The 14,809-nt window shown below is 44.1% G+C and overlaps 1 protein-coding gene across 1 annotated transcript in view; it reads left to right on the top strand.

The window, feature by feature from the left end:
* The window catches only part of UBE2V2 (ubiquitin conjugating enzyme E2 V2), a 31,121-nt gene extending 17,099 nt beyond the window's left edge, over positions 1-14,022 (top strand). Inside the window, exons 3-4 of the mRNA XM_088469544.1 lie at positions 6,295-6,420; positions 11,849-14,022. Coding sequence (XP_088325670.1) covers positions 6,295-6,420; positions 11,849-11,995 — 273 coding nt within the window. The 3' untranslated portion in view covers positions 11,996-14,022. The remainder of the gene's footprint in view (positions 1-6,294; positions 6,421-11,848) is intronic.
* The last annotated feature ends 787 nt before the right edge of the window (positions 14,023-14,809 follow it).

Below are 14,809 nucleotides of genomic sequence, written 5' to 3'. Positions count from 1 at the left end.
TCCCAGACACTGAATCTGGGAGATTGATTGTAGCTGAAGGTGCAGTGAGTATAACTTCCTGCGTGGTATGTGACTTTTGCCAGTGCTGCTGTCTGTACTTATTTCTACTTACTGTCGGCCTATACCTATCCCTTTCCTTCTCCTACGGCCCGCAGGTGCGTGGGGGAGGGGTGCGCTTTCTGTGTACCTCACTTATATAGATCTACGTGTTTGTGAGGTCCGTCACATACAGTGGTGTGCTACACAGTTCCATATTGTGGGCTGCTTGTGTTGCATACCTGGGAGTGCGCAGGTGTTATAGGCCTTACCTCGTTTCGGTGATACTCTATTATTGCAAAAGTTTTTGTGTCATGTCTGATGAGGAGAATGAGCGCTCCGTGGCTCCTCTGTTGTTTTCCTGCTGGCGCTGTTCGGCAGGGGTTGATGGGATGGATTTGTCTCAGGACGGTCTGTGCGGACGGTGCCAGCTGGTACCTGGTCCCTCTAAACCCCCGGTGGCGCAGGATCCTCCTTGGGCGATGTTTGCACAAGTGCTGGTGTCAATCGCGAACCGGCTTGCGGTCCCGCCTGCGGTCCCTTCTAGGGCGTTGCCCCAGCCTACCATCCCCACGTTCCCCGGGGGTTACAAATCTGGTGCAGTCTCCTCCCGGGTCTCAGACTGTGGGTCCTTATGCGGGATTGCCTGTATACGTGCAGTCTCCCACGGTGACACAGCAGTCAGTGGTACCCTTTCAGTGGTATCCTCAGACGGTACCCCCTCCCTGGGTGGATGTCCTCTCCAGCTCTGTTCAGAGCCTGGCGGCCTCGTCATCGGCTTTTCAGTCAATGTTGCAAAGTGATTTGCCCCCAAAGGCGTCCAAGTGACCCGTTCCGGCTTCACTGGCGGCGCAGTTCATGTGTCTTCAGATGACGGAGAGATCCATGAGGACTCTGTCTCAGATGCCGGGGCCCAGGAGGTGGAGGCTAAGTCCTCCATTAATGTGCCGGCTTTGGTTAGGGCGGTGCGGGCCATCCTTCATATATAGGAGGATGCGCCGGCTCCCAGGTCGAAATACCCTAATTTTAAAAAGGCCATAGTAGCTTCGACTGTTTTTCCCCTGTCCGACCAGTTGACGGATCATATGGCGGGGGCCTGGCAGTTGCCCAGCAAGAGATTCCAACCGCAGAAACGGTTGGCTTCCAACTATCCTTTTCCTGAGGCTCATCGCAGGAAATGGGAAACTCCGCCTGCGGTGGATTCCCATGTCACCCGCTTAATTAAAAGCGCTTCGTTGCCTTTGCCGCCAATCCCCTCTCTGAAAGATCCCACGGACAGGAAAGTGGAGACTTGTTTAAAGTCTATCTACTCTCTCTCTGGGGCTGTGGCCCGTCCGTCCATGGCCATATCTTGGGTGGCTAAGGCCATCGAGAGCTGGGCCAACGCTTTAGAGGATACCTTTCCGGATGATGCTCCGGATATCCAGAGAGCGTTGATAGGACAAATGAGGGATGCGGCTTCCTACATTGGGGAAGCATTGTTGGATGCAAGCTTGCTGACCTCTAGGGTGTCGGCGGCAGCTGTGTCAGCGCGTCGGTCCTTGTGGTTTTGGTCTTGGAGAGCTGACGCAGACTCCAAAAAGGGCCTGGAAGACTTACCTTTTAATGGAGAGTTGCTTTTTGGTCCAGACTTGGACAAAATAGTGGATACTCTGGCTAAGTCTAAATCGGCCTTCCTCCCTTCGGCTTCTGCACCTACCAAAGTATGGAGCTCTGTTTTTCGGTCCTTTCGGGTTCAGGACAAGGCAAAAGGTCAGTCCTTCCCAAGGCAGTCGGCGACCAAGGTCGCTTCTAAGCCCAAGAAGCAGCCCTGGAGTGCCAGACGCCCTTCTTCCAAGCAGGAGGATAAACCTTCTGCCTGATGGGATGGGCCTCCCTCTGGGGGACCCCAGAGTGGGAGGCCGACTTCTTCAATTTGCCCAGTGCTGGCACAATACCACCACGGATGCCTGGGTTCGAGAAGTGGTCTCCCAGGGGTACAACCTGTCTTTTCGGCACAGACTGCCCCACCAGTTTTTCTGCACGAGTCCTTCTCAGGACAAGACCAAGGCTTTATAGATTCAGGAGGCTATAGAGTCCATGCTGAAAGCAGGGGTCATTGTTCCCGTTCCTCAATTACAACAAGGGACGGGGTACTACTCTACTCGTTCTGGTGCAGAAACCCAATGGTTTTCATCGCCCAATCCTCAATTTGAAGTCTCTGAACAAATTCCTTAGAGTTCCCATATTCAGGATGGAAACGTTACGTTCCATCATTCTGGCGATGGAACCTGGGGATTACATGGTATCCCTGGATATCCAGGACGCCTACCTCCATGTTCTGATAGCACCTTCGCACCAGCGGTATCTGAGGTTCGCTATCCTTCAGCATCATTATCAGTTCCGGGCGCTACCCTTTGGTCTCTCCACGGCACCGAGGGTATTCACAAAGGTTATGGCAGTCATGGCCGCACATCTTCGGAACCAGAATGTACGGCTGCTGCCGTATCTGGACGACCTCCTGTTGCTGGCGAGCTCCACGGAGGTACTGCTTCAACATCTTCACCTGACGATCGCTTGCCTACAAGCGCACGGGTGGTTGATAAATTGGAGAAAGTCCTCCCTGATTCCATCACAACGGATGGTTCATTTGGGAGCCCTGCTGGATTCTCGTCAGCAAAGGATCTTCCTGACTCCGGAGAAGGTCTCCTCCCTGCTGCTGCGGATACGCAGTTGCCGCCTGTCGGTCCATTCGGCTATGAGAGTTCTGGGGTCCATGGTGTCGACATTCGACATGGTGGAATTTGCCCAGTTCCATTCCCGGCCCCTGCAGGGCCTGATTCTATCGGAATGGAACGGGTTACCTCACCGGATCCGCTCTCAGATGCTGGTGTTGTCCCCGGAGGTTCGGCAGTCTTTGGCTTGGTGGCTTCAGACAGCTAATCTGGTCGTGGGGCGCCCCTTTTGGATCCCGGACCGGGTCCTGCTCACGACGGATGCCAGTCTCCGGGGTTGGGGGGCAGTGACCGGCTCATTGTCACTTCAGGGTCGTTGGTCTGCACAAGAAGCTCTTCTCCCCATCAACATCCTGGAACTGCGGGCAGTGTACAGGGCCCTGCAGTCGTCCGGCCCCGCTCCTCACGGAAGGGCGGTTCAGGTGCAGTCCGACAACGCCACCACGGTGGCCTATATCAACCACCAAGGAGGAACTCGCAGTCGGGCAGCGATGTAGGAGGTGTCTCACATCTTTGCTTGGGCGGAGTGCCACATTCCTGCGATCTCGGCGGTCTTCATCCCCGGAGTCCTCAATTGGGAGGCGGACTTCCTCAGCCGTCACGACGTGCATCCCGGGGAATGGTCGCTTCACCCAGAGGTGTTTCAGCTACTTGTGGACAGCTGGGGGCTGCCGGAGCTGGACTTGATGGCCTCCCGTCACAATCACAAGTTGCCCGTTTACGGGTCAAGGCCAAGAGACGCAGGCGCATGTCTGGTGGACGCGCTGTCGGTGAAATGGACGTTTCACCTGGCGTATCTGTTTCCTCCGATATCCCTACTTCCTCGGGTCCTGCGGAAATTCAAGCAGGACGGCGGCACACTCGTGCTGGTGGCTCCGGCGTGGCCCAGACGTCCTTGGTACTCCGATCTGAGGAGCCTCTCCATCGACGCTCCGTACCTTCTTCCTCAGCGTCGTGACCTGTTGTCTCAGGGACCCTGCCTTTACCCGGATCTGGATCGGCTGTCTTTGACGGCGTGTCTCTTGAGACAGCCGTCTTGAGGTCTCTGGGTTTCTCCAGTTCGGTTATTGGTACCATGCTCAGGACACGCAAGCCGGCTTCCGCACGGATTTACCACAGGGTGTGGCGCACTTACTTTCAGTGGTGAGAGTCCATAAGCTATGATCCTCAGGTGTTCCGATTTTCTAGAATCTTGGAATTTCTTCAATCAGGTTTGGACCTCGGCTTACGCCTTGCCTCTCTGAAGGTTCATGTGTCCGATTTGTCCGTGTGGTTCCAACGACGGATTGCTACACTGCCAGATGTTCACACCTTTTTCCAAGGTGTTCTCAGGATCCAGCCTCCCTTCGTGCCTCCTGTGGCTCCTTGGGACTTGGCAGTGGTTCTACGGGTCCTGCAGGGTCCTCCTTTTGAGCCTCTTGAGTCAGTGGAACTCAAGTGGTTGACGTTTAAGACCGTTTTTCTCCTGGCAATTGCTTCTGCCAGGAGGTTGTCAGAATTGGGGGCGCTTTCCTGTCGCCCTCCTTTTCTGATTTTTCACCAGGACAGAGCGGTGCTCCGCACTTGTCCTGAGTTTTTACCTAAAGTGGTTTCGAAGTTCCACATCAATCAGGAACTTGTTGTGCCAGCTTTTCAGTCACCTGATCTTTCAGCTGGTGAGGCTTCCTTAGATGTAGTCCGGGCACTTAGAATCTATGTGGACCGGACTGCTTCGGTTAGGAAGTCTGATTCGTTGTTTGTCCTCTTTGGTTTTCACAAGAGGGGTTGGCCTGCCAACAAGCAAACGTTATTCCGTTGGCTTTGTTCTGTTATTTGTGAGGCTTATGCACAGGAGGGTTTACCTGTGCCGGCCTCTGTTAAGGCTCATTCCACTCGTTCTGTGGGTCCCTCTTGGGTTGCTAGGCATGGCGCCTCTGCTGTTCAGCTGTGTAAGGCGGCCACTTGGTCTTCAATTCAGACGTTTTTGAGGTTTTATGCGTTTGATGCCTTCGTCTCTTAGGATGCATCCTTTGGGCGCCGGGTTCTCCTTTCAGCACAGGAGCGTCCCCGCCCTTAGTTGAACTGCTTTGGGACATCCCCAAGGTCAACCCTGTGGACCCCCTATGGACCCTGAAGTAGAAAACAAGAGATATGGTAAGAACTTACCTTTGTTATCTCTGTTTCTACGAAGTCCATAGGGTCCACAGGGCGCCCGCCCTGACGCACCTGGCTTCATATGGGCTGTGTGACTGGTAACCGGTTTTCCATCTCCCATTTCTGTGAGTATGGTTCTTGTGTGTTCCAGTCTTCCTTCTCTCTGTTTAGTCTCCTCCTCCGGCCTTTGTTGCTTACCAACTGTGGTGCCTGTGGCTCGGGGGCGTGGTATAGAGGAGGAAGGACCCAAGTGCATCCTGGGAGTAGCAAAGCTTTAACTGCGTGGTGCCCGTGGATCCTGATCCAGCTATACCCCAAGGTCAACCCTGTGGACGCTATGGACTTCGTAGAAACAGAGATAACAAAGGTAAGTTCTTACCATATCTCTTGTTTTTATCTGACGACTCTTTGAGTTGATGCGATCTGTATGAGAAAAGAAAGGAGGCACGTTGATATTAAGGCTGTTTAATAAGGAGAGTTTTATTGTGGAACGTCTGTTATCTTTCCTCGTGTGAATTTATAGTATATATAGGGCCTTGCTAAAGTATTCACTCCCCTTTGCATTTTTCATGTTTTGTTGCCTCACAACCTGGAATTAAAATGGGTTGTTTGAAGGTGTGCATCATTTCATTCACAGAACATGCCTACAACTGTGAAGTTGTATTTTTTTTATATTGTGAATCAAACAACATTTAGGACAACATAACAGAAAACTTCAGTGTGCATAACTATTCACCCCCCTAAATGTTTCGCCTTACACCACTTGAGTGTTGCTTTAGCAGTATGCTTCGGGTCATTGTCCTGCTGGAAGGTGAACCTCCGTCCCAGTCTCAATTCACAGGCAGACTGAAACAGGTTTTGCTCAAGAATATCCCTGTATTTAGCACCATCCATCTTTGCCTCAACTCGAATCAGTTTCCCAGTCCCCGCTGCTGAAAAACATCCCCACAGCATGATGCTGCCACCACCATGTTCCACTGTGGGGATGGTGTTTTTGGGGTAATGGGATGTGTTTAGTTTGTGCCAGACATAGCGTTTTCCTTGGTGGCCGAAAAGTTAAATTTTAGTCTCATCTGCAAAGGGGGTGATTACATATGCACATGCCAATTTTCAGAATTTTATTTTTAAAGTTTCATATATATATATATATATATATATATATATATATATATATATATAATATTTTTTTTTCTCATTTCACGTCAGCAAATTAGACTATTTTGTGCAGATCCATCACATAAAATTCAGATTAAAAAAATAAATAAATTACAGGTTGTAATGTAACAGTAAAGGTAAAAAGCCAAGGGGATGAATACTTTTACAAGGCACTGTATGTCTCTGTTAGGATGAAGCGTTGTTGACTGTTAAAGATGTGCATTTGTTTTCATAATAGCTTTTTTTAATTTTTCAGACAAATTATGAAAATAGAATATACAGTTTAAAAATAGAATGTGGACCCAAATACCCAGAAGCCGCCCCTACGTTTAGATTTGAAACAAAAATAAACATGAATGGGATAAATAGCTCCAATGGCATGGTAAGTAGGATGACATTGCATTGTCATGGTTTATTATTTTGGCATAACAATATTAATCTATAGGATGTTGTATTGAGTGTCTAGTTGTTTTTTTTTTTTAATCTGGCAGTTATTAAGGTCTTCTTATTATATCAGTTCACTGACGTTCTGTGATCCCAGTGCCAGCATACCTCTAAAAATCACATAACACTCAATTTAGTTGCTAAAAGGACTATATAAATAAATGTAGACAAAAAACAAAAAAATTAGGTGAGTTGGAAGAGGAAGCACGTGTAAGCTGGAGGACCAATCACAAATTCTAATCATCTCTCAGCCACCAAAATCTATTCACTTAGCAGTTTTGTATTACTTGCAGCCTCTTTTCTAAGTGGCTCTGGCTACTGGGTCAGGGCATAAATCTTTTTCATAGGTGGTGATGCAGCATTAATAGTGTTATTAATCTAAGATTTCATTTTACAGATGTTTTCTTTCTTTTATATACAGTAATAGCATTCCTTTTCTAGGTGTCTAGAAATATGGACAATGGAGCAGTGCTCATTTTCCACATATGTGCCTGGCATCTTCTGATAAATAAAATATGCTGCGGAGCATTTAAAAACCTATATGTTTTTTTTTTTTATGCCATGTACAGGCCAATGAATAGCAAATCAAAGGACCTCAGATGCTTTATAAAATAAAAAAAGGTTAATTCCGTCCTTGAAACATTCTCAGCCAACATTCTCAGCTAAACTGTTATTTAGACAGTTGTTCCAGGTTGTTTCATTCAGGTATACCCATGTATAAAAGACAAATGTAATAATAATTGCTGACTGACATTCATTACAATAATATAGTTCCCTGTACACTCAATAAATCAACACTACCTGAAATTAATAAATGTTAATTCAGAAGACAAGGAATACCCAAGGCACCCAAACAGTCCCAGAATTGACCTTCTGCTATAATGAACTAAACTTGCATACATTTCCATTCAGGTTGTATTTAAGGGAACTCTCTCATAAGATATACCACTAATTGAGCAGAACTAATTTTTTTAAATAGTTTATCTTTATTTAAATGCATAAAACATCCACAACATTAGCCTTGAGGTGAGAAAAAGAAAGCATTGTGAGTCAAATACACATCTGAAGAATATGCTGAACATATACAAGCATATATAGTGTGTCAATGTATTATAAACAGTTGTACAATATTAGCTACAGGAACAAAAGTGAAAGAAAAGAAAAGTGGAGGATGAGTGGAGGGAGAGAAAGAAGAAACGGATAAAGGGGGGCCCACTGGTGCAACCTCTCAACAAAAATCGAAATATTAAAAATCGGAGTATTAATAAATGGTACTAGTATCGTTATAAAAGAGTCTGTAAAAAAAACACACCCAAAGAAAATACAAATGAATAAACAAAAGCAAGCGGTCAGAACTGAAGGGCTGAAAGGCCATCTAATGAATGGGAACTAAGTGAGGGTCTTTGATAGTTAAACCAAGGATTCCAAATCTGTAAGAAATTAGAGAATCTGTTATTAAGATATGCAGTAATATTCTCCATACTCGCCAGGTACCGATTTTATCAATAACTAGGCGGAGAGAAGGAGTGTCTACACGATTCCAATATAATGCAATGAGACATCTGCCTGCTTTCAATATTTCAACCACCAGTTTACTGTAGGTTTTATCTAGAGTTTCAATTGGCAGACCCAAGAGAAAAGACCTGCGGCCAAATGTAATAGGGTGAGAGTTTAGAAAATGTGAGAGAGAACTCTCACATTTTTAAACTGAGCCAATTTAATAAAGTCACAGAACATGCAAACTTGCATGTTTTCAGACTCAAAAAAACTCTCAAGATTTAATCTCTCATCCAGGTGTTTCCTGTTTTGAAATTGCAACTTGATCAATGGGCACGATTCTATTCAACGCGATGTAAATAGCGCCGGGAGTGAGCTCCCGGAGCTATTCAATACACCGCGCTGCCAAGTCCGACTACTGATTTCTTCTCTCATCCCTCCGGGGATGAGAGAAGAAATCCGACAAAAGTCCTGGCACGAGGCTGTTTTCTGCCCTTCTCGCCTGGAAAACAGCCTCGCGCCGGGAAGTTAGGTCTGGGAATGCCCGTTATTGCGCCTAAACACCCTGTTTAAGGCGCGAGAACGAGCCTTCCCCGACCTAACATCCCGATGAATTGAATAGCTCCGGGAGCTATCTCCCGGCGCTATTTACATCGCGTAGAATTGAATCGTGCCCAATGTATTAGTGTAAGAGTTTTACTGCTAAACTCTCATATTTTCTAAACTCTCACACTATTACATTTGCCCCCAAGGGTCCTTAACTATAGGAACATTAATTACTTTACTTAACAGATTTGCAATCATGTTCCAATAGGCCGCTATTTTGGGACATGTCCACCAGATATGAATAAAATAACCAAGGGCACAACACCCTCTCCAGCACTGAGGGTAAAAAGAAGGAAACATCTTATGCAACCTAGTGTGGACCAGTTACCATTGGTGAAGACCTTATAGGCGTTCTCCTTCACCAAGGACGAAATAGATGACTTTGAAACGGATATATAAATATCAGATCATGCCTGCTCATCAGGTGGTGGACCCAGGTCTCTCTCCCACTGAAGTTTAAATGATGACGAAGGAGACTGCACACACGATAGGAGGAGAGAATATATAGCAGATATAATGCCCTGAGCTAGGGGATTATGATAACATAGAGATTCTATGTTTGATAGAGAACAAAGTGGCATAGGGCTAGATAGAGAGGACACAAAATGTCTTTATTGAAAACAGAAAACGGTTCACCTCAGGGAAGTTGAATGTATTTATAACACCCAGTAACAACATACATATACCATTATCCATGATATCTATAGCAAAGCGGATATTTCTGCTGACCCAAGGACGTGCACGTGCCGTGGAAAGGCAGGATTATCCCATAAAGGGATGAGGGAAGAGAGAGACAAGAGGAGTTTGAAACGCTGGGTACAGTAGTCCCAGATCTGACAAGTAAAATTAAGGACAGAGGTTCGATGATCAAGGCAAAAACCAGGGGTGACAAAGGACACTCCTGTCTGGTGCCATTCGTAATCTCCAGTAGACCTGAAGCTAGTCCATTTACAGACACCCTTGCCGAGACTTACTTAGAGTCTCAAACATAAAGGGCAAACTAATCCTATCAAATGCTTTCTCTGCGTCCAGAGAAAGCATAAGAACAGGAGTACGCAGAAATTGTATTGAGTGTATAAGGCTAATAATGCATCTTGTGTTATCCCGTGCTTGTCTGCCTGGAATAAACACCACCTGGTCTTTATGTATAAGTTGAGGTAATATATTGTTCAATCGTAAGGCCAGAATTTTAGCATATATCTTGATATCGATGTTAAGTAAAGATATGGGTCGGCAGTTAGCACAGTTCGATGTATCTTTACCCTCTTTAGGTATGACAATAATCTTGGCCTCGAGATGTGACCTATAGAGGGGGCTCCTCACAGGATATCGTTAAATAAAACCGCCAAGTGGGGTATAAGATGATGTCGGAAGGTCTTGTAGTAGCTAGCCGTAAAGCCATCAGGGCCCTGTGTTACTCTAGCAGAATTAATTTTGATGATTACACACTCATTTAACTAAAACTATTGAACCTTTGGACAGACTCTGCAATGATGAAAAGGAGCAGCCTTAAGGCTCCCATACACCAATCGCTGATTCGGACCAAAATGTGATCGGAATCGGTAAATCAGGTTATCCAACGTTTTGAATATCACCAACCAATCAGGCCTGTAGATTTCTAGTGTATGGTAACTATCAGCCGATTTTATTGACCGTTAAATGATGAGCCTTTCTAGATTGGCAGATCTGTCTTTCCTGAAAATGATCTGCAAAACACTGAAAAAAATATCTGTAATGTATGGTTGCAGATTGGTGGATTGGGGAATCCTTTGATTGGCGTAAATTAAATTACAGAATCAGATTCGTTCTTTTGTGATTGCTGATGTATGGGTCCCTTAAGTTGTTTGTTGCTGTACAACAATACCTAAATAGGGGTTTCTTTCAAATTCAATGTCCTGCTCAATCTCAAAAATTATGTTTTTTTACAAGATGCTTTTCTATCATTTTAAATGACACTTAGGTGACAAAATGTATATTAGTCACAAGAAAATGTTACCTCCAATGGTGTGCTTGATAGGATTGCCTTGACAAAGCTACTGTATTAAGCGAAACGCTGTGTCATTTTCTTCTTTACCTCAGTAACTAATGCAAAACAGGTTCCCTTGAGTACAGATTTGACTTTAGGGAAAAGTAAGAAGTCACACGGTGCTAGGTCTGGTGAGTATGGAGGTGTTCTAGCATTGCAATCATTCGACATCCTCACGACCATCACTAAGGGGTCTATGTGCTAAGCATTGGAGAGAGATAATGTAGATGGAGATAAAGTACCAACCAATCAACTCCTAACTGACATTTTTCAAACACAGCCTGTAAAGTGACAGGAGCTGATTGGTTTATCGTTCACTTTATGGGCTCTATTCATAGAGCAGAGAAAAGTCCTGTTTTGCGGTAAACAGAGCTTTTCTCTGCTTGTTGCTATTCACAGAGTTGGTTACAGTGGAGAAGTTCATTACTTCTCCAGCGGCACCCCCACGCTCCGTAGCTGAATCACATACCCATACAGTAGTATGGTGAGTGCGATTCATTAAAGGACGCAACGCTCAGCTTTCCGCTTCTCCCGAGTGGACGGATGTCATCTCAGGATGGCGTAGTCTGAACACTGTAACAAAATGGGCAGGGAAGTTGAATACTTCCCTGCTGTCTGCCCAGGACCTGGCGCTGGCTCCGCCACTGTAGACCAGCGTCCTTTGCAGCAGGACTGAAGTGGGAAGAAAACCTATCATGTGATGCGATATATAGTGATATTTCTTGGTAGTCAGTTAATTTTCTACATGAATAGACCCCAATCTCTCTCTCCAAGGCTTAGTACATAGACCCCAAAAATGTTTGTGCCCCTCAAACACACGTGCATGGGACATACAGTCTGCCCCGTAAGCCTCGGTTAGCAGACAGAAAGAGTCGGTGGGCGTTTTGTTCTATTTAACTAAAGATTTTAAGTTGCACTTGGCTCTACTTTTGAACTAAGCATTTTTAGGACATATGGCAAAGAAATTTAATGTTGGTTCATTTTGATTAAAAAAAAGCAGATCCTGTTGTGCCTTTGATTTATTAAGTCTTTATATCTATTTTTATGATTTGTTTGTTTTTGTTTGCTTTTTTCAGAAAATTCTAAAAAGGCACACAAGCTTTCTACCGCCATTGTAAATTCATATAATCGTCTGTAGTTGCTCCACGTTGTTACTGTGTTGCTGCTTTCTGCTGTTATAATAATGATGATAATCATAAAATATTTGTTTGTTTTCTGTCTTTCTTTCTTTCTGTAGGTGGATTCACGATGCATACCTTGTTTAGCGAAGTGGCAAAATTCATATAGCATTAAATTTGTTCTCCAAGAACTTAGACGCATGATGATGTCCAAAGAGAATATGAAGCTTCCACAGCCACCAGAAGGACAAACCTACAATATCTAATTGATGTGGGAATGTTTCCATACTTCCTCCCAGCCCCCACCACAATTTTTTTTTAAGGGCCTGCAATGTCTAATGTTGCATGCCTCTGCCTCTCCAACTCTGGGCACAATTTGCACATGACTCCTCATTGTTGGCCTAGATGTCTCCCAGTTTGACTCCTATTGGTCATAGACTTATTATGCAACATGTATGTTGTAGACCAACTCACATACACCTGCACAGAAAGAAATAGTCAGAAGTGTAGGGACTGCAAATAAGTCATTTTATTTTTATTCCTGTTGGTAGTGTTGCTTGATCATTGGGATTTACACATTCTGGGCATATTTTGTTTCTTGAAGAGCAGCAGTTCATGTTGTAGAATCAATTAATGTTTGTTCTACATGTATTTTACAGTGTCAAGGTAAACCTAGGTGTATAGTAATGACTCTTACATGATATTTGAATGTACTAATGAAATAAAGTCCTACTGGCTAGCTTCTGATAACCAGAATGTGTCATTGCTAGAGAACATTGTTCTGACCTGTTCTAGCAGATGTGTATCTCAGAAGGCTGAGCTGTCAGCCATGAAGCACTCTGATTTTTTTTTTGGTTTTATTTCTTTACTGCCTTCTACAAAATGGCCTTTAAGTGTTTTACAACCTGGATGGCATGTCTATTTAAACAAAGTATATATTTTTTAAACTGGTACTCTTCATTTTATTACATGAAACAGATTGAGATTCCTGCACATCCAGAAAAGTGCTGGTTTAACTGAACCCGGCTACTTTACTATGTATGGGACCTGGCTCCAATTTTAAATTGATAGGTTATTTATAGGTTTATGTTTTGGCTGTATTCTACTGGGGAAAAGCCCAACATACAGTTTGGCATTCTTTGCTAACCAGTTGAGTTATTAACTTCCAAAATGCAGTAACCCCTATGAACAAGACAGACATTTGCTGTCCTTGTCCAGATTTCAATAGCCCAAGTGAAGCTAATTGGTTGCTAAGGGTTACTGCATGTGGTAAAAAAAAATCTACTCCACTGAGTTATATTCATTTGCAGGGACTTATCAATGAACATAGCATGAACTGCTTCTCCACTGTTTTAATTGTAAGGGGATAATTTGTCACACACACATCTTTTTAGCACAGTATAAACAGGGCTGCACGTGTTGGTATACCTCTTCTTAGGGCAGTGTTAGGAAGTCTTGATTTGCCTCAAACTGTCATGCAGATTTCACAAGATAGAGTGCATGAGGTTAAGCTATAGTTGCTTGGAGGTTAATGTATGTGTCGCCTAGATAGTCAAAGATCTGAAAATTAAAAACCGAATGCTATTCACCCTGCTTGGCAAAGGGAAAGCTGTGTTAATTATATTGTGTAAAGTATCAAATGCAATGGGTATGGATGCTGGTATAATTTTGCTTCACAAGAGACTTAGGCTGGTATACAGTTAGCAGTGGTAAATCACCACTGCTAATGGATCCCGTGGAGGCTATCTAATTAGCCCGAAGTTCGGCTCGACGCCGGCACTCTTCGAGGATTTTTTTTTTCGGGACCTGATGTGTCCCGAAAAGTGCAGTGTTTCAACCGCCACGATGGGGAAAACACATAGGTCCGTGAATTTATCACTGATCCTGTGTGTTTTCGGGCGAATATTCCTATTTGTTCGGCTGAACAAATGGGATACAGTGATAAAAAAATTGATGAAAAACGAGGATTATTGGCGAATATTCTCCGTTTTTCGCCACCGAAAATATATCAGGGCTAATTGGATACCGGCCTTAGAAGCAGACTAGGAGACATATTTGTGTTAGTGTGTTAGTCTGATCTTGCTCATTGTATTTATGACATGGGGGTGAGTGTAACGCAGCTCCTGTTTGTTGAGTGTAACAAGCGCAGCAAACATTTTGTTTACAGCCTTTATTCCAATAAAATGCATTCTAATTATAGTGCCGCAGACGTATATGAAGAGGAAATGGATAATGTGATCTGAGGTCGCAGCTAGTCTTACAATGTAAATAAAATGTTGAAAGTGTTTGAAGATATTATTGTTGTGTTTTTGTTCACATATCAGAATTGTTAATTTACCACCACATAGGCTTTTGACAACTTATATAGAGGTTTTCCATGTTAGATATGTTTTCATATCAGTTTACTTTTACTGAGGCCGCACTTCTGTGTTGTTGGCGAGCCTAGAAGAGGGGTTGCCCTTTTGGAAGTGTTCTGGATAGACTTGTGTATATAATTAGAATTTATACATATACGTTGTTATTGACCCAGGTACGTACTTGCATCTACTGTTCACATGCATGATAGCGTGATCCATTTTCTTAGGGCTGCTTGCTAGCAAGTTACTCACAGTGAAAATTCTCTTGTCTGATGAGACCCTTAAATGTAAGAAGGAATATAATTGATGCTTCCTTGCTGTAACACACATTTGAGCTTTAAGCTTGGGAAATGCAGAAAATAGTTTTTTTCTATATTGTTTCTACAAAAAGTCCTTTTTTCGTATACTCATTTCAAGCATTACTAAGCCCCCAAATTGCAAATGTTTCCACATCACTTATTGCCTGCAAACAAAAATGAATAAGTAGCTACAGGAGAAGTAATAGTTACCTGGTAGGGTCACATGAAACGACCAAAGGCAGAAGCTGCTGTATCAGACCTATTATTATTATTTTTTATTTATATGGCACCACAAGTGTTCCGCAGCGCCTTACATAGTACATAGAACTAATAGGTGAACAAGAAACAAGTAACTTACAGTATATTACAGTGCAGGACAAGGACACAACTTGTATACATTGCTGAAATAGTGATTAAAGCAGTC

Source organism: Taudactylus pleione, unplaced genomic scaffold (assembly GCF_031769625.1).
Source record: "Taudactylus pleione unplaced genomic scaffold, aTauple2 ptg000093l, whole genome shotgun sequence".
NCBI lineage: Eukaryota > Metazoa > Chordata > Amphibia > Anura > Myobatrachidae > Taudactylus > Taudactylus pleione.
This window is presented reverse-complemented; position numbering and strand designations above follow the sequence as displayed.